The sequence below is a fragment of the Mytilus californianus genome, unplaced genomic scaffold (genome assembly GCF_021869535.1).
Source record: "Mytilus californianus isolate M0D057914Y unplaced genomic scaffold, xbMytCali1.0.p SCAF_4, whole genome shotgun sequence".
In the NCBI taxonomy this organism is placed as follows: domain Eukaryota; kingdom Metazoa; phylum Mollusca; class Bivalvia; order Mytilida; family Mytilidae; genus Mytilus; species Mytilus californianus.
Window position 1 is genome coordinate 75,238,491 of NW_026262690.1, and position 27,583 is coordinate 75,266,073.

Sequence of the window (27,583 nt, forward strand, 5' to 3'; positions counted from 1 at the left end):
CGTTTTGGGCAATTACCACAAAACTCAATTCCAGCTTTCCCTTTGTGAAATGGAACCTTGTAGTAAAATTTCAGAAAGATCCATACACTTACACACAAGTTATTGTCATGAAACTAGAAAAATGCTTGTTTTTTGCCCCCTTTTGGCCCCTTATTCCTAAAATTTGGGGCAAGTAACCCCAAAATCAATCCCAGCATTGACCCTTTGTGATATGGAATCTTGTGGTACAATGTCAAAGAGATCCATACGCTAACACACAAGTTATGTCTGGAAATTACAAAAATGCTTATTTTCGGCCCCTAATTCCTTAACTGTTGGTACCATAACCCCCAAAATCAATCCCAACCTTCCTATTGTGGTATTGAACCTTATGGTAAAGTTTCATAGAGATCCATTCACTTAAACTAAAGTTAGAGTGCGAAAACCATTGTGTCTTCGGACGATGACGACGACGACGCCAACGTCATACCAATATACGACCCCAAAATTTGTTTGCGGTCGTATAAAAATTGCAACATCCTGTTAAACTTAAATCGCAAGGCCTTTTGAGTTCATTAGATAAGTAATACACGAGTTTAAGAAAAAAAGGGCTTTCTTTTTACCTGTAAAACACACATGTACTGAGGTAAATAAACCTTATTAATTGTCCAGTAACCATAAAATATATCTGAAACATTCAAAAAAATTTGAATTACATTGAAAATATTAGTCACAATTCAGTTTTGAGATTATTTGATCAGTTTTTATTTTTATTTTAAAAGTGATATATATATGTAAGTGTTGATAAATATGGTGTTGAATTTATATTATGTTTATTGTGAAATTTTGGTTTCAATGCCATATTGAATACATTTTAAATTTCAAATTGTTGTTCAAATTTCTAGCCAGGGGAAATAGCTGTTAAAAACAGTTCCTAAATTGATGAAATACAATAGATAGATACAAAAATTTGGTCTAGGTTGGTTAAGACTTAGTCGAGTATGGTTCAGACTAGGTCGAGCATGGTTCAGACGAAAATAAAATGGTTAAGTACTGATCGAGTACAAGTTCAGACTGTTAAGTATGGTTCAGACTACAGTCGAGTATTATCAAGTAAATTTCAGACCAATTCAGACAGGTCGAGTAAAAATCAGTACAGTCGAGTACAAATATAGGCCATTTCAGACTTTTACTGGTTTGTAGTGATTGTTTCATATTTTTCCTTTTAATGCCGACTATACAGTATGGGTTTTTGTCATTGTTGAAGGCAGTAGTTGCCTATTATTGCTTACATCCACTTCTTTTGAACTTTTGTGTGGATAGTTGTCTCATTGGCAATCATACCGCCTCTATTTTTATATTATAGAACGGAAACTGCAAATTTGCCATTTTTGTCCATTTATAAAGGGCCACAACTCCAGAACAGCAATAGTGACGCCACCCATATTCAAACTTGATCTGTGTTGAGCATTGTGTACAAGTATCAAAACATTTGGTTGAGGTAAAAATTAAGTTGGAGAGCGGAAACTAATTGTGGGACGCAAGGATGGACAGGATAAAACTTAATGTCCCCCTCCACCATGACGGGGGCATAAAAATGTGATGCCATTGGCTATACATGGCCCTTTAAACCAGGTGAGTCATCAACTGAAATTACACAGAAGGCAGGATATGGCTATGTTGTTTTGTATTTTTCCATTTTATTTATTTTCTTCATATTAATCATGCATACTTTTTACAAGACTCTTAGTATCCAAAGCTTACAGAAACCCACTTTACATGCATTTCTATTTCCAAAATGCAGATGTAATATACAGTAATTCAAAAGTAACACAGATGAATATAATAAATAGCATGTTTTATTTGACATAGAATAGGTAATGTAAACATCGTCGTCATAAGAATGTCAAGAAATATTTAGAATGCCACAATTGTACACAGTATCCACAATTATACACAGTATAGTTGGGTTAAAAATTTTAAATATGACTGTTCTTGGAAGCAGAGCACAGTGACTGCATTATGATATAGGATGTATAGTTTTTCAAAATGAAAATGTTAAATAAGACGTGCTATTTGCTGCTGTTCTATTATCAGGAGAGATGTTCAGCAACCATAGCACCAGTTCGCCGATATCAACTACAGTTCTTGGTCTTGAAGTTCACTGAAATAGAGAAAAGTTTCTTTACTCAACTTGGAAAAAATAATCGGTATTAAAGGTACCCAATTTCAGATTTTTCAGACAATGAAACTCATCAGCGATTTATAATGAGGAAGTTTTCATTCAAATTTGAAGAGGATTCAACACAAACTAAATATTCATTATTCCTTGAAACATGTTTGAATTAATTTTTTTGGCATTGTTTTCTTAGTAAAATGTTGGGCTGAATTTTTAAAACAATTTATGGTCACAATTTGACAAACGTGTTTTCAGAGAGTCTAGTTCCTGTATTATACATATCCCCAAACTGAATGTCCACCATTTGCAATTCATCAATTAAATTGATTAGCATGGTCTATAGTTAGTTCTGTTGTGTCTTTTGATTTTAATTTTAATAGGTTAGCAGATGCAACTGGTATGTTGGTATTAAACAAGGTTTTCTTAAAATTGTAAGGGTCGGTCGGGAAATCCTTGTGTGATTGGTATTCTTCATTTTTACTGGCGACCTGGGCTACAAGGAAAATGCAGTCACCATTTAGGGCTTGTCATTTTACTATCATTTCAGCAACTTTAAAATAATTCAAAGCATAAAACCAATCTAAAATATTTTTGGAGTTTCACTTACATATTTTTCTGCTATAATTCCATCTTTAACAAACCAGAAATAAGGTGTTACTCCGTCTTCCCTGTAATCCATTAATACTATCATTCCTCCGTCGGCCATGTTTTCTCCTAAAAAAATATTTTAATTTGTTACTACAGACGACCTAGACAAGTATTATGTAGCAGTTACAACTAAATTCAAATTTAATGTAGTATGCGATTATTCTGGTATTCAAAAGGTAAATCATGGTTCCATATTTAGCTGAAATTTTGTTGAAGAAATGCACAATTTATGGATTTTTTCTTAAAATGAAACACCAACAATGAATCAATCAAATACGACTGAAGGTTCATTATTTTTTTTATTAAAAATTAGGATTAAATTGTACAAGTTTCAACTGCTTGCAATTGATTGTGTTCAGTCATGCAATCTGAATTTGAGCGGTAATGAACACCTACAATGTATCATTCAACTACAGACAGGCAATTCTTAAATCTTACCAAGGAAATAAGTAAAGACAAGATTACCACCAAATTCAAAGAAATTTAAATTGTACTTTGTAAATCAGGTGGAAGTCAAAACATATAACCAAATGAAAGCATAATGCAACCAAAATCTGAAAGCTACAATCTTTTCAAACTAATAAAACATTTAAAATAAGAATAAGACATTATGCCATTGTAAACATGGTAAATATGCTTTACAGTTTGCTTTAGAGTAGACAACTATACATAACCTTATATACATGTAAATATACCTTGAAAAAATTGCCAATTTTTAAAGTTTTCTAAAACTTTTTTTACACCCGTGGCTGCTCGTTTTTTGAAGTCATCTGCAGCTTCTTTGCCTTTTTCTTCTTCAATTTTAGCTAATAATCTGAAATATAAACAAAGATTTGTTGACATAAAATAAATTACTGTGTCAAACACACAAGATATGATTGTCCACAAACAATAATAAAAGAACCAGATTTTTTTCAGTCACACAACTCACATTTACTTACACATATGAAAAAAATTAAGAAGTAAATCCAATTACTCTGTATTGAAAAAATGCAAAATGATCAGTAAAAATTGTCTGTTTTTATCGAACAAAAGTTGAAACTATTTAACAGCAACAAGTTGTAAAACCACACACTTAACTGTAAGCATTTTAGTGCAAGTTTTGGTCAAAAAGTTACTGAATCTAATATGTATGGAATGGTCAAGCAAACACTGTGGTGCTAGGACAGAGACAAATGAGCAAATAGCCTTTCAAGTATTTGATGGGAAATTAAATTTTTTTTAAGGATTCTATCACACCTAAGAGCTAAGATCTAGAAATCTTTATCATCAAATACTGGTTTTAAAACTGCATTGCAATTTGATTTTCTGTCTCTAAAATGCAGACTGGTCCGAACGCATGATCAATACATTTAATTATACAATATAAAAGACAAATTAAGAAGAGTCTAATAATCGGGTGTACATGATATATATTTTTACTATTTAAATGATCAAAGATTTGTAAGGCTATTTGAAAATTGAATGTTGGCTTCTTCTATTTTAAACACAAGAAAATTTTAAAGGGTCAGCAGACAGAAAAACCTCTACTTTTTTCGTGGAAGAAAGTGAACGAGGCACATCCAGTTTCGCTCTACAGGAAATTCTTGAAACAAATTTGTTTAACATTATATCTAGAATTTTGTTGTGGTGTAAGCCATTCTAAACATTAAGAATGATTAATGAAACTATCATCAGAAATTGTCAGACAATTAAATTATCATTGATAATTGTCTTAAAAGACTTGCTCTTTTTTTCTCATCTGTTAAAAAAAAAGAATTGGCCATGGTGGGGAAAAATAGACCCAGCAGGGTAAGGGGAAAACAAAAATCTTTCTTGCATGGTCTAATGCCTCAAGAATGTCAGTTAAGCTAGTACTGCAGCAAGAACCTGGAAAGTTTATCAATAATATTTCATGTCAACACAGAAGTGCTGACTACTTGGCTGGTAAAACAGTGCACTTTAAACAAGACACTTATTTTATCCTGATTTTTTTATTCATATTCAATCACCATGATCACATTGAGAAATAAATAGAAAATGTTACGATACTGAAATGCTGTAATGAAAAATGCTGCCTTGGAATTAAAATGTATTTCAAATTATAAATTATCAACAGAAGTGGTACATGTATATTGCGATTTGTTGAACCTACACATGTACAAGACATAATTTGACATACACTTTTATATATTCTTTGATAAATGTCTGGTAACCTTTCTTGTCAAAACTTGTTTCTTGAAGTTTGTGACTGTAAATAACATTAATTTTGGTTTCAACTAAGTCTTCTGTGCCCTCTCCTCCCTCCTCCGCTGAAGCATTGGCTCCAATTGCAGATTCATCGATTTTATTGCTGATAGAAATATTCTACAAAAGACAAAAGTAGTAAAAAACATGAAGGATTATTTTTAATTTTTAAATTATAACAATTTGTAATATTTATAGCCATCAGGAGTACTTAACAAAGCGAACACATTATGGTATTTACGAATGACAAATACTTCTGATTATAATAACGTCAATGTTTTTTGTTCATGAAATTCCTAAAATCATACATTTGAAAATATTTTGCTGATGTATAACATTGTATAAGCAACATGTACATGTACAAGCAAAATTATGCTTGTATGTGGTTAATTTTAATTTTATGCCCAAGTAAAATTTAAAATATAATTGACGTTAAAGACAACATTCATAAATTACCGCAATGTAATTGTTTTATTGGTTGAACTGTTTCACCATCAAAGGTGGCGTCTTCAGGACATTTGAATTTAAATCAGAAAGAATATTATATCTGCAACAAGTGTAACATCACATTAATTAAATGACAATTATAGTTTCAGTGGCATTGACTCTCTTAAGTTCAGAAGTATGATACATGTAGACGTATAGTAGTCAATCTCGTGTTAAACTGTTAGTTATTGAATAAGAGAAATTTTTCTTGTTGTTCTGCTGTTATTAGATGTAAATGTTTTGATAATTCTGTTCCAAAATGTAATGAATGAAATTTTCAAATATAACATAAAGGATACTGCTGCATCGTTGCCTTCCTTGAATTAAAAACATTTGAGTCTTTTTTCGCATCTGAATTGGCCCTTTAAACATGAAAAAAAAAACCTGAAAATTGTGAATTCTAAATTTAGCCTAGCAATTATTAAATGAATAGTAAGGTTTTAATCCTTTTCAAATATTATGGAAACTACATGTACTTTTGTATTGTTTAATACTGAGAATGTGTGGACTTTACATTGTATATTTGTAATTACAATGTACCTCACCTTAGATTAAATTATGCAAACCCCTTATTTACATGTCAACGTACATGTATTATTCAAATCTAAAAAAACTTGTATGGCCTTAGCAAGTATACATTATCGGGTTTTCTACAGATTGATATCCTAAAATATCAGTTGCCAGCCTAAATGTGAACCTTTTTAATTAGTGAGCAAAGCAAATGAGCTAAAAAGCATCACATTGTGTCTAGTGGCTAAAACATGTACTTTATGAAAATCTGGGTTGCGTTCAATATCATAGCGCCTACGTAGATTTTTGTCTACTGAACGAGTAACTAGCCTAGCTGCTATCAATATCTATGTAGCAGCTAGGCTAGCTACACGTTCAATAGTCATAAATCTACGTAGCCGCTACGATATTGAACGCAACCCTGTTAATCGTTGTATTACTGGTCTTTCCCACTCACTTAAGACAGTTTTATGCTTGACGTCTTCACACATTATACATCGCTGATAACTGCTCCTCAGACAAAATGAGACATTGTGACGTCGCTGATAAGGTCTGCTCACACCTCAAAGCCTTTATACAAGAATAACAGACCAATTGAGCAGGGTGATATAGGTTAAGAGAAGGACGATAATGTACATTATAATTACCTTTCCCTCAATTTCATAGAAGAAGTCTTCTTTCACAATCATTGGTTCAAAAGCATCACTGAACAATTCATCTCCTGAAAGAAAAATAGTCATATATTTTCACAGGAAGAAACAAATGTTAAGTTCATAACATTTGGTAGAGGCAAACTTAAATCAGAGAACGGAAACTAAAATTTTTTGGAATTTTTCCATTAATAAAGGGCATAACTCTAGAACAGTTAAAGTGATGCCATCAAATTTCGAACTTGATCTGTATTTTGTGGTAATAAGCATTGTGTATAAGTTTCATAACATTTGGTTTAGGCAAACTCGAGTTAGAGAACGGAAACCAATTTTGGGATGTACATGTACGAACGTACAGACTGACAAGGGTAAAACTTAATGCCCCCTGCGCTATGGCTGGTATAAAAACTACTCTGTTTATCATGTTTATGAAATTCAATGTTTTTCAATAAAAAGATATTAGTATTAATATATGTAATATAGTCCCAAACGGCCAAAGTTAAGCAACTTTAATTAATAAATTGAAACAATGCATATACATGGAAATCATATACATTAATCAAGTACAGTCGAACCTCGTTGTGTCGAAGTCAAAGGGACCGGACCAAAGTATTCGACTCATCAGAGGTCAAGTGTGTCATATATTTAAATTTAAAGTGTACTCCACCATGCAAAGGGCTGAAGGGTGCCCTCAAAACGTAGCAAATCCTGCTTAGAGTGCCCTCTATGAAAAAATTACCCTGCCCTATTCAAAAGCTGCAGGATACATTAAGGGAGGTCAGATGATGACAGATCTGAAAATAGCTACGGACACAGAATCCCAAAAAGGGATTAAATTAGGGTACATGTAACTGGTCCCAATCTTCTGATGAACACAGTATAGCGAATATAATAATAATATATTTTCCTCCTTGGTTGTATTAATATTGTTCAAAGTAAAATTGTATCACTATTAGAAGTTAGTTGATATGCGATCTCTATTGGGATTTCGGAGCTCGTATCTGCTTTTGCTGTCCACCAAATCAATGGAAAAAAGTCAGCAGTTCTTAAGTCAGAATCCAAAATGGGATAGTCAAAGGGAGTGTCTGAAATGGGTTTTCAAAACAGCTGACTAATACTCATTTTTAAGGTTCTATTTTCTTCTTTGTTCGTTAAATCAAGCTTTACTAAAATGACAAATAATATTTAAAAATGTAAGATTTATCAATTTACCTGATATTCTACACCTGTAAATAATCATTTTGGCTGATGTTGGTAGATTATTTTCTGTTACACACAGAAGTGTTGCGACACCGGCTGTCAGAACTGGTGAAAAGGACCACTTCCGGTTTTGTTTGTCATCAAAACGTTTTAACAAAGAAGCTTTCTAAAAAGCTTGAAGTGACAGTACTAGTCCCAAAAAATACGATTTCGTGCCCACGTTTACCATATCGTACCCTATGGGCCAACTTCATCGTACTTCATGGACTAAATTCATGTTTACTATTTCGTATTCATATTTGTAAATCGTTAAAATTTTGTACCAACATCGGTATAGATGATGTAAAACACAAATTTATATGGGGACGAAGTCCCCAATAACTGTAGAAAAATCAATAAAAAAAAATATATAAAATAATCAATCTTCTAATGAACCAATCTCCGGCGCAGAGTTCATATCCGTTCTATACATGCTCCGCAATACTGCACTTAACTGTTAACATGACCTCAGGTCATATTGAGTGTAGTGTTACGTATACGTAGTATTGAACGGAACGGGTATGATCTCTGCGCCGGAGATTGCTAATGAACTCAAAATCGGTAACTTTTTTTTCTAACTTTTTTTATTTTCCCGCATCTGCGCAGAAATCTTTTCCGGTATCGTTTATCTCGGGATTTGAGTAAAATATTTGAGGGATGTGCCTTATACAGTAGGAAATCAATAGACACTAAAAATCATTATAAAAATCAACAATGAAATCATAGCGTTTCTTCGTTTAAATTGATAATGACGTCACAACTAAAATCCCTAACAACAGGACCAACATCGGAAACGTTTCCGTATTTCCGTTTCTTTCTTTATAACAGATTCTGGAGTTAAAAATATGCTTTTATTAAAAAAGTAATGTGTACGGACTTCGTCCCCTTTCACAGGTAACACCTGCCTCATATTAATTCAAAAAAAGGATAGATCCCTTAATAGGCCACTTCACGGTTATTTCAGCCATATTGAATACACCTTATCGCTATTTGTCCGCCATTACTGGACATCACAAAAGTTCCCGTAAAATTTTGACGTCATAATAGAAAATATCTGACGCCACAATGGAAAAGTGATTGTTGTATGACGTCAAGAGTTCAAGCGGGATAGATTCTCGGGTCAAGCGGGAATAGCGATAAGGTGCAGATTTTTTGGATAGAGGTGGAAATAGTAAGAAAGTACGGGTAAACCTATGCATGTTTCCAAGCAACTGTTCTGTTTTAATGATGTTTTCCCTTATTTTTCAAACCATTTGTACCTCCATATAGAAAATCTGCCTCTATTCAACATGGCTGCATTCACCGTGAAGGTAGACTGGTACCCGGCCGTTATTGAAATTCTTTATATTCCGAAGGCATACTGGATATTTTACGGAGGGAACCAACCTACCATGAAGGGAGCTGATACTGCCTTATAATAAGTTTTTAAAATGTTTTATATTGAACCTGGGACTATTATACTATTAGTATAATAGTCCCAGATTGAACATATCAAGAAATCAACGCCACTTTGCTTATTTGAATATTATACTAAGGAAATACACCTTATCGCTATTTGTCCGCCATTACTGGACATCACACAGGTTCCCGTACAATTTCGACGTCATAATACAAACTATCTGACGCCACAATGGAAAAGTGATTGTTGTATGACGTCAAAAGTTCAAGCGGGACAGATTCTCGGGTCAGGCGGGAATAGCGATAAGGTGTATCGGATACGGGTCACGGAAATTATATTGAAATGATAGGGAATTTTGAAAAAAAAATGTAGACAGGTTGTGGGGACAGAACATAAATATACACAACAATATACACCATTTAAACGAAACATAATGACTGTCGTTGCAAAAATCAAGGTTCCTGAGCTATTTTAAAAATCGAAGCGAGAGGCTTTTAACATTGCAGTATACAATACAGGCTAAAATGGCTGAAACGTCAAATTTGCAAACTTCGTGTTGAAAATTGGCTAACAAGGTCATTACAAAAACAGGCGGGGATGAAAGTTATTGAAACTTGAAACTTGAATGTCCAAAGAATAAGCAAGTCCAAACCTTGTATGTGTAGTCGTTGAACTCTAGGTTCCCACGTAAAGTTAAAATGCCCCTATTTCAAGAAGAATAAACTCACGAAAACACGAAAAATTCACTAAATTCGCGTTCATTGTTTTGATTTTGACCGCCTGACAACTTTACGGAAATATCAGAGTGATTATAAACAAGGACTCTGTGACGGGCAACTTATAATATCCGTGTTTTAAAGATTTTAATGATATCAAGCCAGTCCAGTTCAAACTATTATCACGTGGTACAATTCTCATTTACATATTATGAATGTTAATTAGCAAAAGTACTACTAATTTCTGGCTATGATGCATTGGACCATTCAACCAGAGACATATTTATAACTTAGAAGAAGTTTTACTAAATTACGTGTATCTTCTCATAGATTACAAATAGAATTAGGTAGATATCAGGGTATTCCCCGAATTAACAGAATATGTAATAAATGTTCTTCCAATACTGTCGAAGATGAGGCTCATTTTCTATTTGATTGTAACAAATTTGAGGATGATAGAAATTGTATGTTAGCTAGTATTGCAAAATATAATTCTTATTTTAATCATACATGTATGAGCAGTCAAAGCAAAATTATCTGGTTATTTAGTGTAGAAAATGTTGAGTTACTTAAAATAATATGTAATTTTATATACAAACATCTTCCTGAGTGAAGATTAGTTAAAGGAAATCTATGTGTGTATATACATTTGATTGGACATAGAAAATTGTATTCATCTGAATATCACAAACATACTAGCCGATTAAAAAAAAATAATTGTTAGAATATATTATTTATTCAAATGTTCTCTTATATCCTTGAGGCATCGTCCCCTGGTATCAACTGCATTCAAGTTAACTATGATGCTTCCTTGTTTGCTTTTGATACAGGTAGGAAAGAGACATTTACACACATTTTACATGCCTATGGCCCATAAGGTATCGCCCCCTGGTGTCAGCTGCCTTTAGGAAACCATAGTACTTTCCTATTTGCTGCTGACACAGGATGAGTCATGGACATGCTTAATTTCTACTTTCTTTTTGGCTAATTATAATATGTTTAATTGATCCAACTTTTTGGGTACTATACATATATGGATATCTATTTTTCTTTTTTCTTTTTGGGCTGCTTGTTTGTTATCTATATCAACCAGACTTGCAATAAAATGCATTAGTATTAAAAAAAACATACTATAGATTCTTTATCTACGTATTCTATAAAGAACTTAAATAGTTCTCGTTAAACTTTTTTTTTTATCTTATTGTTTGTATTTATTTTATGAAAAATTATTGATGTTGTAATGTTTATGCCCTTTGGGGCCCATAATTGGAAATAAAATATCTTAATATATGTCTCTGATTCAACAAGATATTTAAAAAAAGTTATTATTTTTCTTTAGATAAATAGGTAAAATATGTTATAAAACATTTTCAAATGATTTTATTTGCAGGGTGTATCCTTAATCTAGAAATTACGAGGTTATTCACCAACCAGTGGCGGATCCAGAACTTTTCATAAGGGAGGGGGGCCGCTGACTGACCTAAAAGGGGGGGGCCGCTCCAGTCATGCTTCAGTGATTCCCTATATAATCAACCAAATTTGTCCCCCTGGATCCGCCTATGCCAACAAAGGAATAATTCTTCCATTAGGTACGATAAACCAACGGTAGAAACATAAAAAAAATAATACACCAACACACGGCTAAATAATATATCACTGAAAACAGAAAATTGTGTGAAATTCGTCAAGTTTGTTGCTATGGTTACTCGTTAAATGTTAAAACTGGAGGCTCTCAAGAGCCTGTGTCGCTCACCTGTAATTGTGTGAACTTTCAGATTCACGATGCCGTAAGCCTAAGAAGTGGTCATAATTTTGCATGATGGAGGTCAAAGGCCAACACTTATTTATTTCCAAATATTGTCTTAACTGTTAATTTTAGGTTAAATGGAGGAATTTAAAATATATTAAAAAATCAGAGGACATTATTTTGTTCAGCATTTATGAAGCCGTTAGGGTTATGATGGTAACCAATTGAAGAAGTTGCATAAATTTGGCGAATTTCGGAAGCAAATACCCAGCCTCATACTTGAGTTTCAAAATTTTTAAAACGGGGAAAAACATAGATTGTTCCTATTGAAAAGAAGAAAAGAAGAAGAAAAAAACATTGGCTTTTAACTTTTTTAAGCATTTGTTATCTGAGACTTCCAGAGACTTCTTTTACATGTGTATGTTTTTCGTAGTCTATTTTTTTATTTAGAAAAATACTTATGTAGATATAAGGAGATGTGGTATGAGTGCCAATGAGACAACTCTCCATCCAAGTCAAAATTTTTAAAAGTAAACCATTATAGGTCACAGTACGGTCTTCAACACGGAGCCTTGGCTCACACCGAACATTATGTGTTTTTTATAAAAGCCATAAATATGAGAAAAAATGGGTTTCCAAAAAAATACCTTGACCCCACACAGATGAAAAATCGCTGCCTTTTAATTCAACCCAAACTTTGGTGGTAATTATAGTCCTTCTTAACAAATCTTGAAATTATTGGGTCCTTCACAATTATTTTATTCAATTTTTTGTCCTTTTTAATTCTTTTTTAGTATTGATGAAAGACGAGTTTGAGGTCAGATGAGGTCACCAACTGTAATCTTAAAGAGGATTACAAATGTATAATTTAACCAAAGTTCAGTAGCAAGCGGTCCTGCACGCGGTTTTCGAGATTCTTTAATTGGATATTTTGTAAAATGTTCGATTACCAGTCGACCAGGCATGAAAGTATTTATTCTTAAAGAGGTTCCACTCTTTTATAGCAATTGATCCTTCACATGAATGTTTTTTTTTTTATTTTGATTTTTTTTTTTTTTTTTTTTGCCCATGCAATTTTTTATTTCTATAGAAACGTAGCACGCATGTTAAGTTATATGCACCAGCTACAATGAAATTGTTTGATGATTTTTCTTCCCACTTTTCCAGACTCGGTAACTTTGTAATTTTTAAGCATATTTACAAAAGATGGTGCCAGTTTAGGTTAACCAACTCGACTCGAACAGCTTTTAACGAAGAATCCTGAAACTTCACAGAAATATTCCACAACCCGGCCATTTGATTCGTCAATTGATTAATTTCAGATTATATTACAGGGCAACGGTGGCGGTCATGTTTGAAAGCGGACGGGATCGATTAAACTCCACTTCTTGAAGTGGTAAACGTACCACGAAACTAAATTTTGGAGTGTCTTAACAATATATCTGCAGACATGTAAACGATATATCCTCTGTAAACAATCTTGGTTAATCTAGATAATTAAACGAATGGAGCTTATCCACCTCAAATCATTCTTACTCAGTCGAACACCGTGAGAGATCGATCCTCTCCAGGTTTAGACTCGATATTAGAATGACTCATGATTATCTTCATAAAGTAACAATGAACGAGACGAATTTTCTTGCCTATTGTTAATTTGCCTTTTCTTGGTGGTGATCTTCCGTTGGTTTCTTACTGAGTTTACATTTATCAAGTTGGTCGATATGCGCGTGTTTTAAATAACTATAAAACCAGGTTTAATCCACCATTTTCTAAAAGTTACGATGAACGAGACGATTTTTTCTTGCCTATTGTTAATTTGCCTTTTCTTGATGGTGATCTTTCGATTGGCTTCTTACTGAGTTTACATTTATCAATTTGCTCGATATGCGCGTGTTTAAAATAACTATACAACCAGGTTTGATCCACCATTTTTCTACATAAGGAAATGTCTGTACCAAGTCAGGAATGTGACAGTTGTTTTCCATTCGTTTGATGTGTTTGAGCTTTTGATTTTGCCATTTGATAAGGGAATTTCCGTTTTGAATTTTCCTTGGAGTTCGGTATTTTTGTTATTTTACTTTTTACGGTGACGTCTCGGCTTTCAATGGACTAAATATTTTCATTACTAAAGACATTTATGACAGGGATATACGGTTCATAAATTTTTGATTTTGCCAAGCTTTGACTAAATTTTATCACAAATGTAGAGAGTTAATGTGGTTCAGGGATTTGAGATAAAAAATGCATTGTATATTTAGCTACTTCTTTTTTATAAACGATTTTAAAACAAGTTTAAGAAATGTCCATCAAATGTTTTTCTTTCGTGCAATACGAAAGACAAATGTACGCCAAAATAGGTCAAAAACTAAATCTTTTCTTTGAACCAGGTGAGCTTAATATGAGTAAGAAGGTCCCAAAAATTCTACTGTAATCAAAGCTATGTATTGCATTTGAGATACAATTAATTCAAAGTTAAATATGTATTGTCTTTCGGATCAAAACAATAATCATTTTGAATTTGCGCACGGTACTGGTACCACTGAGCGTTACACGACGTTCCCAATAAAACAAGAATGTTCAAAAGAACATTTCAAGCGAACAAGCTTTTTACTTATGTGGAAATCCCGCTTAAAGTAACCGTAGTTTCATTTTGCAGATATTTTCTGAGTTGCTTCATTATTTATTTTCATTTTTCCAAACCTGGATTGGCATCATTAATTAAATAATGCAAACATTGATGTCCAAATTTCAAAACATATGCAATACTTGAAATTTTGTGTCAAAATTGCCACCAACAGCAACTTTTAGCATTGAACAAAAATTAGATGTCTTGAATGTTTGCAACATGATTTAAGATATATTTTGAATATCTTTAGCGGCTTTCATTTTCAAAATTCAAAATGTTTTGAAACTTTAAAAAAAAACCTCCACTTAACATTGGCCGACAGTGGTGTGACAGTACAACATAAGAACAAACGATAAAGATCAGATGCAGTTTAAGAACTTAATGTAAATTGTATACTATAAATTGTTTTTGTTTTAGCGATTCCAATTCCAACATATAACTGGGTATCGGTTTAAACTAAATTTCTTAGACATTTTTAGACCGTTTTAAAACGGGTTATTTTCGGGATTCGGTTTCAGTGTTTTTGATTGTGTTTAACAAGTATAACAAACAATAGTCCAGCCATGTTTTGTGACGTTCTGCGAATATAAAAGAAAAAAGATCTACTATACATAAAAATTGAACATTTCCACACAGCAGATTGGTTGAATGATTTTTTTGGTGTTTAACGCCACATTCAGCACTATTGTTTATTTCGTGGCGATCAGTTTTTATTGGTGGAAGAAGCCAGAGTGCTCGGAGAGAATTAACGATCCAAGCCGCAGACATTTTGTGGTTGATTTAATGGTAAAAAAGAGGAAAATATTATGTCAATTTATTATACACACAGTTTGTTCAATGTTTTATATTTATTAGTATTTGATATTCTCTCTAATTTTTTCTGTAAATTGGTTATGCATGTAAAGAATATAGAAGTTCCAGCAAAATATACGCTTTCAAAAAATATGAAAAGAAAGAAATTTGTGACTATTTTTCGAAAGACTTTTTATGGCGTCTTTATCCTAAATCCGTTGAATGTTTAATGATTGATATACTTTTTTCTTTGAGAACATGGTTTATAGGAAATGCCTGCACCAAGTCAGGAATATGACAGATGTTTTCCAATCGTTTGATGTGTTTGAGATTTGATTTTGCCATTTGATAAGGGACATTCCGTTTTGAATTTTTGAGTTCGGTATTTTTGTTATACTTTTTATTAGTTGTAATTTGCTTCGAAATAGCTTTCAGTGACTGCGAGTACTCTTATTTCGTTGCTTTATGTCTATGTTTTAATGTTAGTTATTTTTGTGCACCTTACCGATCTTTTGAGTTAAGCCAATGGCAACTGATTTTTACAATTTGTTCTCATGGTGTGTTGAAACACCACCGTCCCAGGTTATGGAGAGGGTTGAGCGCTCACAAACTCACAAATTCGTAATGTGCCTGTCCCAAGTCAAGAGCCTGTAATTCAGTGATTGTCTTTTGTTCATGTCTGTCATATTTGTTTTTCGTTTTCGTAAATTGTTTTTTTATAAATTATACCGTTAGTTTTCTCAATTGAATTGTTTCACATTTTTCATGTCGGGGCCTTTTATAGCCGGCTATTACATGTAGGCATGGAATTTTTCCATCGTTGAAGACCGTACGGTTTTACGGTTTGCTATAATTGCTACATCACTGATGTACTAATTACTAAATGCCACTTCATTTGAACTTTGGTGGATAGCTGTCTCATTGACAATCATACCATGTATCTCCCTATTTCTATATTAAACTACCGGTAGATTAAAGGCACTTGGGAGTGTCTGTCAATTAATACACTGGAGTCAGGCAACCAGATTACTCTCTGTCTGTCTGTCTCTCTCTCTCTCTCTCTCTCTCTCTCTCTCTCTCTCTCTCTCTCTCTCTCTCCATTCTGCCACACATTAACCCTAGAAGTAATAACCTTCTTGTTCATACACATTGTTTCTAGGTAGATGACTAAAGATTGTTTTACTCACAGTAAACACCAGCGACTAATTTCACAAAAAATCTTACGAGAAAACGTAAGTCATGAACATTTCAGTATAACTTACGATCAATTTTTGTCGTAAGGTTTTTTTGTGAAAAGAGTCCCAGACATTTATATATTTATACTTTTACATGGTACTTAGAATACAAGTATGAAAACAAAATATCGGCTCTGCAAATTGACTGAAAAAATGGATCCATATATAATATATATATAGTTTCGATTCTTTTAAAAGCAACCCTAGAAATTACGGCCAAGGTGTATAGCTTAGTTTTAAATCATTTATAATCCAGCTAATGGAAACTTACAGACTATGTGATCGCATTTTTTTTCACTGTATGTTCAATTTCCAAAAGTGAGACTGTGACCATATGTAAACTTGTCTCACTGTTATGGCCCTGGAGCCTGATCTTAATAATCCGAGTTAAATATTTCGTCATCTTAAATTATCTATTCAATGTAGATCTACTTTGATGCATATTAAACAAGAACTTTATTTAATATAGATCAGACCTTTTAAAGAAATTACTTTTATGCCAAATATTTCAAAAAAAAGTCATGATGTACTGTTTAGCATTATCATGACGTGAACGTCAAACTACGGTTATGTGGACATGTCATTGGACATCTTAGATCGTTCGTATTTTCTACCTGCGGCTGAAACAAAAATATATATCATATCATATTAGAGGAAATGAAATGTATGTTCTAGTCATATCAGTAAAAAGGTTTTAAAAATTGGGGATTAAAGTAAAATTTCGTTTAATAGACTGTCTCCGAATTACCGGTATTCTATGCGACATTTTGTCCATCGGGACATTTTATTGGACACGGGAAAACTGACGATGTTTTGAAAGTAAAACCACAGGTATAAAATAATGACTTCAGATACCCTTTGTAGAACATGTATTAATTTTCAGATATTATCAAAAGCCACTTACATGTGTTATATTTTATATAAGTGAAGGTAGAAAGTTTTTTTAGGAGCTGAGCAGCTGAATGGGACATTTTTTTTTCTTCCTTTAAGTTATCTTAATTCTTCTGATAATATTCTTTCACTTACTTTTAAAAACATCTATGACGATATTTTTCGTCAGTAGTATACAATACTGTTGCAAAATTTTATCACATTTAGCCTACTAATTAATCCGCACTATGATATCAAAGACGCGCACAAAACAAAATTGTAACAGCGGGACACCCTTAAAATGACGTTATAGCCAGTAATAGGCATCGGAATGAGCAAATTTTGCTTTACATAATATACAATGCAAAAATTCATTTATTTTATTGATTTCATTGGTTTATTTCCTTTTGAATGATACGCAGAACATGCATGATATTTATTGTGTAGGAAATGAGCTTGAATTGGAATAACGTCTTTATGTCTTGGTGTACGTCGACAAAAGTTTACAAAGCATGTAAAGTTGGCAATATTATATCAAAGCTGCCTTCCACAGCAATTTACAATCCTGAAAAAATACATCATGTTGTCAGATCTTGAGTTATATTATGCAGACTCTTAAATATCCAAATTATCATAAATTTCACCAACTTTACAGGATGTATAAATATAGATTCTTACATTGATACCAGTGGATTATCAGATTTATCCAATCGAGAAAGTTAAATTATCAAGTTTAACGTCCGAGCCTTAATTTAACTATCGAGATTGGATAAATCCGATAATCCACGAGTAACTATGTAAGAATCTGTTGCTCCAATGATTAAAAAATAAATTTTCATTTTTTGTTAAACTAAAATCCCCTTCGAGTGCCTTCCACATTCCACAAAGTTGTCAATTTCATTAACACCTGTTAGCATATTTTGATTCATCCAGTGAGCTGATAAAGGTTATGACTCTTAAATTCATCATACATTTCTCTCTAATTCTTTGTCAATTTAACCCTTTCCGGGCCCATTGTATAAAAAAAATTAATCAACGTGTGATTGCCGATGATCTCAGAAGATGAGGGTCATAACCTTTATGAGCTCATTGGATAAATCAAAATGTGCTAACAGTTGCGTTCAGTATCGTAGCGGCTACATAGGGCTACGTAGATTTATGACTATTGAACGTGTAGCTATAGCCTAGCTGCTACATAGATATTGATAGCAGCTAGTCTAGCTACTCGTTCAGTAGACAAAAATCTACGTAGCACTACGTAGCTGCTATGATATTGAACGCAACCCAGGTGTTAATGAAATTGACAACTTTGTGGAATGTGGAAAGCACTCGAAGGGGATTTCCGGTCATCAAAAATGAAAATTTATTTGATAATCATTAGAGAAGCAGACTCTTACATAGTTACTCGTGGATTATCCAATTTATCCAATCTCGATAGTTAAATTATCAATTTTAAAGTCCTCGCATACTAGTAGGCTATTATTACAGATACATGTTAACATAATTATTACTTTATAAACTATTTTTTTTAATTCTTAAATTAGCATGACTTAGTATTTCGACTTAAAGGAAGTTGCAAGTACTCTTAGATTTGTCGTTAGTTTGTTAGTTGCTCGATCTGATGAGTCAAGTCCTTTTCAACAGATTTTCACAGTTTGTTGTTACACAGCTGTCGCATGTTAAGGTACATAACTGAACTGCTTGATAAATGAATTAGGTATTGACAATTCATTTGGAAACTCAACATACCGGTATACCCTCACGACACTTACCAAAGAGGAAATCCTGGATTATCATAGGTCTGTTCTATCTTCCTTTGGAATTTCAACCAAAGATGAAGAACTGGATCTTCCATCACTGTATTGGATACCTAAACTACATAAGTGTCCTTACAAACAACGGTATATTGCTGGGTCTTCCAAGTGCTCAACGAAACATCTTAAGTTCTAAATAATTAACATCTGTTTTATCAGCAATCAAAGCCGGGCTCCAAAGTTATTGTGAAACTGCCTATTCTAGAGGTGGCGTGAATCAGATGTGGATACTAAAAAATTCCAAAGATCTTTTAGAGTACATACAATCTAAGACTCTCTCATCTTGCAATAGTGTTAAAACATTTGACTTTTCTACACTTTACACAAGTATTCCCCATTCCAAACTAAAAGACAAATTGAAAGAGTTGGTATTATTGTTTCATTAAAAAGAATGGCGAACATAGATACCAGTATCTTGTCTTGAGGAGGGATAAATCCTACTTTGCAAAGAATCACTCTGATTCAAACAAAATATTCTCTGAAACTGACATTATCAAGATGCTTGATTTCTTGATTGACAACATATTTGTTACGTTTGGAGGGCGTGTTTTTCAACAGATTGTCGGAATTCCAATGAGAACCAATTGTGCCCCTCTTCTTGCCGACTATTTTCTTTACTATTATGAGGCGGACTTCATACAGGAACTTCTTAGGAAGAAAGATAAGAAGTTAGCAATATCCTTTAACTTTACGTTCCGCTATATAGATGATGTTCTCTCACTAAATAATACAAAATTGGGTGACTATGTTGAACGAATCTATCCCATCGAACTAGAGATAAAGGATACTACAGATACAGTTAAGTCTGTCTTATATCTTGACTTACATCTAGAAATTGACAATGAGGGTCGGTTGAAAACAAAACTTTACGACAAAAGAGATGATTTCAGCTTCCCAATTGTGAACTTTCCATTTCTATGTAGCAACATTCCAGCAGCGCCTGCATACGGAGTATATATCTCCCAATTGATACGATATTCCCGGGCTTGTATTTCCTATCATGATTTCCTTGATAGAGGATTGCTGCTCACAAGGAAGCTATTAAACCAAGAGTTCCAAATGGTGAAGTTGAAATCATCCCTTCGTAAATTTTACGGACGCCATCACGAGTTGGTTGACCGTTATGGAATAACCGTTTCACAGATGATATCGGATATGTTCCTTATGTCGTAACTACAATACCCTTCCCTTTTCACGAATGTGACCTACCGAATAAGACTATTTACCAGATTTGTAATAACATAAGCAACACGACGGGTGCCACATGTGGAGCAGGATCTGCTTATCCTTCCGGAGCACCTGAGATCAACCCCAGTTTTTGGTGGGGTTCGTGTTGCTTAGTGTTTAGTTTTCTATGTTGTGTCATCTGTACTATTATTTGTTTGTTTGTCTTTTTATTTTTAGCCATGGCGTTGTCAGTTAGTTTTCGATCTATGAGTTTGACTGTCCCTCTGGTATCTTTCGTCCCTCTTTTAAGGGGTGTGTTGAACGCCCACAAACATGTTTAATCCTTCCACATTCCGCATTACATGTGCTTGTCTATATAATACCACCTCTCCTTATTTTAACAAAAATACAAGTTGGAATCATTAACATTTAATAAACACTAGTAGGTTAATCGCAAAGAAAAGAATAAAAAAAGCAGTGGGCATGTGCCTCCATGTGCAACGAGATACCCTTTGACCCTATATAATTCCCTTTGTCTATTTAGCAAATAGATACATGCATACCGTTAGGGTGTCGTATTACCAAACGGTTAATATTGTTCTAACAAACTTCCAGGAAATTCATCAAAATCGGAATTATCCATTGATATCTAACTGTACCGTGAAAAAGCTTGGAACGATACGTTACAACTAACATAATTATTTGGTACCTTTTTCGAAAATTTTGGGTAAAAAGAGCAATGAGTCGTTTAGAGAATTTACCAAAAGTTGAATCGGAAAGGTAAATGTAAAAGATAGGCGAAAGATACCAAAGGGTCATTCAATCTCATAAGTCGAAAATAAACCGACAATGCCATGGCAAAAAAAAGAGACCATAAGACAAACAACAGTATACAAAACACAACGTAGAAAACTAAAGACTGAGAAACGGACTCCACCAAAAACCGGGGGTGATCTCAGGTGCTCCGAAAGGGTAAGCAGATCCTGCTCCACATGTGGCACCTGTCGTGTTGCTCATGTAAGTACAAACCGGTGATAAGTCTAATTCGGTAAGCCGCATTCGGGGAAAAGAGGACGTGACTGTGGTTACGACAATTGGAACATATCCGTCGTCATCTGAAAAACAGATATTCCATAACGGTCAACCAACTCGTGATGGCGTCCGGATCAAAAACAACAAGTCTCCCAACTTAATGATCTTTGTCCTATTTATTAAGTCACAAACAAGTTAAAATTCAAGTTTCGATGTTTGTAAAATCTTTTTAACCAATCAAATTGCTTGCGAGTGGATCCAGAATACCATACGAGCCTCGATATGGCGTTAAAGCGGAAACTGATGGCACATATGTACGACGGCGGGGAGACATCTTATACACCACAGGCCATGAAACTCCGAAAAGATCTTTTCTGAAGTAAACCTCTCTTCCTGTGCCAAACAATCTGCTCCTGAACGAAAACATATTCCTTAAAGACCGCTTGTGTTTACCATGCTTAGACGAAGGAGGAAGTTTGTTGTTTGACTGTAAATGAGAAATATCTGCCGATCGAGTTGCAGCAGTTACCATGGTTACCGTAACCGTGACATCAGAAACATTTTTATGTGTATTCTTTCCAGAGTCTATTCTTTCTGTAGATGTCAAATTCGGTGAGTTGGGCTTGTTGCCGTTTTCATCAGACATTCTTGTTTTCATCTCTTTGCTTTTTGAAAATTTGTTTTTTGAACTTCCAACTACTTTCCAACTCTTAAGTCGCTCAGAAATAAGATATCGCATCATCCTGAATTTGATACGATTTGAAAAAAAATCGTCATACACGAAAGACTCGTACAATTCATGAAAATTGGAAGCCCGAATTCCCATACCATCAATGTTTTCTAAGGCACTTCTCGTAATCAACTTGTCATTGCTCGTATTCTTTGACTTTTCGTTTGCCCTGCAATTATAAATTTTACAGTGAATAAATATATATATGGATTAAAGGTCAAAGACAAAGCAACATAACGTCTGATTAAAACAAACAAATGAGAAGGCAATATCTTTTTATTTAATGATATATTACACGATGATGCTCAGATCCAACTTTTAGTGGCAAACAGGACGAGAACATGAGTATGAACTCTGCTTTCTATTAGACCCACACTCTTAATTGTTGGGTGCTTGGTAGAGAAGCAGCAACTAATAAATTTCAAGTATTTGGTTTCAGTCGGAAAGGGGACGAACGTGCTTGGTTTTTCTGGAGTACAATTGAATTTATGATTGCTGTAATACAAATTTAACCATGAATGGATTCAACAGAGTTCACCAAAGATATGAGATCAATACAAACTTCCCAAATTGTCAAAACTGACCAGGAAGTAAAGAAATCAATTAACTAGACTTTTGTCATAGGACAGGCCGGATCACAAACATATATTTACAGCGGGTGTAAAACTTGTTCTTCTGCGAGTTTTCTGCCTTATCCTAAACACTTCGACCAATGAAAAAAAAACCAAAAGACACAGAGAAAAACGTATAAAAATAACAGTAAAGAAAATACATTTAACTCGATAAAAGTCGACACTATTTGAACAAATAATGTATTTTTTCCAACGTGCACAACATCTTAGTTTTTCTGGAGTACAACTGAATTCGTGATTTTTCAAAATATATACCAATTGGAATATATCCACCCTATTTGAAATCTTACAAAATCATAGTTCAAAAATAATCGTAATCCTTTTTTAGCCCTTGATATATTGCTTGCGGCAACATATTGAGAAATTTTCCTTGAATTTTTTCTTGTTTTACATAGTTAATGGACGTATTTTTAAAGGTCATGATGAAATTGTTGTACAAAAGAAATATTGTATTATCTTCGGATAATTATTTTTCTGTATTGAAATTACGTTGAAGATCGTTCCTTACTGCAATGTACGGTTCATGACGTTGCTGTATAAAATCTACTCTGAAATACAGCAGCCAATAAAAGAATGTAGGGAGACATATTGTTTCTATTTCAACAATAACATTTCGAAACTAAAGTTTTTATTTAATACATTATAACGTGTTTTTGCTGTCCATAATACCGGTATATACAATAAGGCTGAGCACCTTTTTCTCAACATTTTTGAATGGACGTTATTTCGTGAACCTTTAGTTATTCCACGGATTGAAGATAAGATTGGTAAAACAAAGATGGTTTAACGCCGCCAAAATAATCTGAGCACTGACGCTCATTGTATATATGCAAGTGAAAACGTTGTTTTGGCTGTTCTGGTAAGCGCATATTAATTGTGATGCTATCAAACGTGTTATTAGTAAATTTCATATATGATTTTCGGTCTTATTGAGATTGGAGTAATTAATTGTAATCATTCCATTCACAAATTCTATTTTAAAAGTGTACAAAATCGATATCAATGATAAAGAAAGTTCTTATTCGCGAGTCACAGAAATACAAATTTAGATTGCTATTGTTTTTTATAACTTAGAATTTTTCATCTTTTAGATAATGTCACAAAAACCCAATAACCAGTCATTTAAATATATATATATTTCATCTAATACCGATAAATGAGATCAGTTCCGGAATAGTCAGGGGGCCCGCAGGAACCAGATAAATTACAATATAAATGAACTTTATATTGTATCGTTGACTTAAATATATAGTGCAAATTCAATTAACAGTTCACATTTCGTAACACCTTATAAGCCAAAAAGTTTATGTTTCCAAAGTCTGACGATGGATGACGTACGTTTAATAATGACTGATAATTATATATATATATATATATTTTTTCAATTTAGACTTGTATGTATATATATATATATATTGAGACAGGTTTTTATTTTCCATTGTCAAGCCTGTGTAACTGGAGAGCATGATTTTCATTACAAAATCGCCTATCTCCTCCGGGACTTGAACCCGGGACCTCTGTGTTACAAGGCAGCGTGTTAACCACTGAGCTAAAGAAGTACTTCCCTAGCTCAACCGCTTACGGCTCGCTAAGTATCTACTACATATATTAAGGGAAGCAACCCCGTCACACCTGTATAGAAAAATTAACAGTTCACAATGTTTAACACCTTATAAGCCCAAAAATTTGTCGGCGTCTGACGAAGGATGACGTACGTTGAACAGAGAATAGTTTTACACATATATTTTGGGCCAAGTTTTTATTTTCCAGTGTCACGCCTGTACAACAATTAACAGTTCACATTTCTAAACACCTTATTAGCCCAAAATTTTATGTTGGCGTCTGACGAAGAATAACGTACGTTGAACAGTGAATAGTTTTACACATATATATTTTTGGTCAAGTTTCAAGTTATTTACCAGTGTCACGCCTGTATAACAATTAACAATTCACATATATAAACACCTTATAAGCCAAAAGTTTATGTTGGCGTCTGACTAAGAATGACATACGTTGAACAATGAATAGTTTTACACATATATATTTTGGGCCAAGTTTTTATTTACCAGTGTCACGCCTGAATAACAATTAACAGTTCACATTTCTAAACACCTTATAAGCCCAAAAGTTTATGTTGGCGTCTGACGAAGAATGACGTACGTTGAACAATGAATAGTTTTACACATATATATTTAAGGCCAAGTTTTTATTTACCAGTGTCACGCCTGTATAACAAATTAACAGTTCATATTTCTAAACACCTTATTAGCCAAAAGTTTATGTTGGCGTCTGACGAAGAACGACGTACGTTGAACAATGAATAGTTTTACACATATATATTTTGGACCAAGTTTTTATTTACCAGTGTCACGCCTGTATAACAATTAACAGTTCACATTTCTAAACACCTTATAAGCCCAAAAGTTTATGTTTGCGTCTGACGAAGAATGACGTACGTTGAAGAGTGAATAGTTTTACACATATATATATTTTGGGCCAAGTTTTTATTTACCAGTGTCACGCCTGCATAACAATCAACAGTTCACATTTCTAAACACCTTATAAGCCCAAAAGTGCATATGTTGGCGTCTGATGAGTTTAACGTTCGTCATATTTCGTCGACAGTCCTCTGTTACAGTTCTTACTGTCAAACAGGACCTACATGTTTAGAAAAGAGACATGAACTCAGTCAAGAATTTGACTTTTTTCTATAAGATTATATGTAGTGTAAAATTCAGACAAAATATTTGTCTCAACAGTTTTACATATATTTTTTGGTCAATATATTTTTTACTTCCCCCTGCCCCCTAAATCTGCCTCTTAATTCCTATGGGAGTGTTAAAACCTTGTAAATCAAACTCGAGTTAAACACAAATGTAACGTTTAATAAGATACTCAGATTAAGCTATGCCCAAATACATCCATCGGTTTTATCACATACCTTATCCATTATCATAGTAATCGTCCTGAACATACATGAAACATTTGCCACTTGACGTCAAGCAACCAACAATTAATCAATCAATTCAACATCATTTAAAACATATAAAAACTTACAGTGCTTCGTAAAAAGCAAACGCAAGCAGGATATACTTGAATAAGCTCCGTCTGGATGAATGCATTTCCAAAAATATCCTGGAAAAAAATATGGAAGTGAGTTGTTGGCCTTTATATGTGTGAAATTGTGGTTTTTAGTTATACCTCATAATTTTTCGCTAGCTAATTGTTCGCTAGCTTGAGTCAAGTCATTTTGACTTGACTCAAGCTAGCGAACAATTATCTATTTTATGTATTATCAATATATCTATATTACATCATTTTTTTTTTTACATTTCGTTATTGAAAAATATACATTTAACATAATTATCACTCTGATCAAATTACATAGCCAGTAAAAATAATTTTATGTAAAATAAGATATTAGCCACAGTTAAGTTAAATTTGATGCGACTTAAATTTTGCATTTTAACAAAAATCTTGATATTATCACATACTTATAGCAAACAACTTATTATTACAAAACATTGTCGAATAAAATATACTTTCGAATTTTACAAAATACAACAAAACAAACAAAAAGTGTTCTTTATCTATGGTTTCTCAACATGTTATGTTTATTTTACATGAAATAGTTGATTGCAACAATACTTACAATGTAGAAGCTATCTTCCGTTATTTGGTTATTTAGCTGTTTCACACCTGTTCATCCGTCTATGAGACTAGTTTATGAATAAAATTTCCTCTTTTTTTAAAGTTTGTCCTTTGGGTGTTTGGAAAATCAATTTTCACCTTTTAACGTGCGAAGGATTGGGCTTCCCGAAGATGGTCATAATGCATTAAGTTGTCATGAAAAGAACCGGAATGACGCATTCACATGTTTTCTTGTTTTGTCACTTTTACAAACGTTGGAAGAAAATTATGTCCACTTAAGGCTGTAATTTAGTATATTGTATTAGAAACACAACATAGTCCCATGGAACATCAATATAACACAAAATATTATCATCAATATTACTTATTGTCCCATCTGATTAAAGTGAAATTTCAGATCTATGATCTCTTAAGAGCATAGCGAAATCACATATCTATTTTTAATTAGATTGTAACTGTACGATACTGTTTTATAAAGAAACCTTATTAATAATTTACTGGGTTATATAATACTTACAGGTTTATTGTATCAAAAGGAACACTCGGTTTCTGTTTAATAGCATTTGTATATGTTTCTTTTATGCATTTTATTTTTTCTTAACGTGGTACCAAACACCTTGACTAAAATTAATTTGGCTCGTTTAATTTTCATAAAATTTTGACAAAATATTTACTTTGACCCTTTGACAAAAATATAAAAATTTCAAAAAACTTGAACCACACACTTTGTCGGAAAAATTTCATTGGATAAATAACAGTTTGACAAACACTAATTTTGATCATTGAGAAGCTTAATATTTCCTTAACAATAAAACGTGATTAAACGTTCAGCTGATTTTTACAGAGTTATCTCCCTGTAGTGTTATGTACCACCTTAAATTGTTTTCATGTTGCGTTAGACTTAAATGCAATAGCTTAGTCCAGTGCTGAGGAAAAATAGAAAAATAATTAGCTTGGCTCACAAATGCATGCCCTCGTTCATATATAACGTCCTTTATATAACGAACAGAGAAAATTATTATGGGATAAAGTAAACAGTTTTTGTAATAATTTTAAAGAATTACCCAAGGATAAAAAATATTTCTGGCTGTTCACAAATGAGCATTTACCAACTCTTATGTGCCTAGGCAATTATATAATTAAGTGTTTAGAAATAAGATCCAGGTGGATACAAAATATATAAAATTATTATGCAATTATTGTTAATGTTATGTAAGACACATGATGTGTTAGGCTCTGATCCTGTCCAATATAT

At 33.2% G+C, this 27,583-nt stretch overlaps 1 protein-coding gene and 1 long non-coding RNA gene across 2 annotated transcripts; both read right to left on the minus strand.

Annotated features, from left to right (window-relative positions):
* Nucleotides 1-1,820: 1,820 nt before the first annotated feature.
* On the minus strand, nucleotides 1,821-8,046 carry LOC127738545 (translationally-controlled tumor protein homolog). The gene is made up of 6 exons (XM_052249837.1): nucleotides 7,891-8,046; nucleotides 6,676-6,749; nucleotides 4,968-5,152; nucleotides 3,502-3,620; nucleotides 2,766-2,872; nucleotides 1,821-2,143 (listed from the first exon to the last, which is right to left on the minus strand). The coding sequence occupies exons 1-6, from the start codon at nucleotides 7,916-7,918 to the stop codon at nucleotides 2,141-2,143; spliced, it is 516 nt and encodes a 171-aa protein (XP_052105797.1). The 5' UTR covers nucleotides 7,919-8,046; the 3' UTR covers nucleotides 1,821-2,140.
* A 13,426-nt stretch (nucleotides 8,047-21,472) lies between these two features.
* On the minus strand, nucleotides 21,473-25,828 carry LOC127738549 (uncharacterized). The gene is made up of 2 exons (XR_008000109.1): nucleotides 25,735-25,828; nucleotides 21,473-22,214 (listed from the first exon to the last, which is right to left on the minus strand). It is a non-coding gene; the product is annotated as an uncharacterized LOC127738549 (long non-coding RNA).
* Between the last annotated feature and the right edge of the window lie 1,755 nt (nucleotides 25,829-27,583).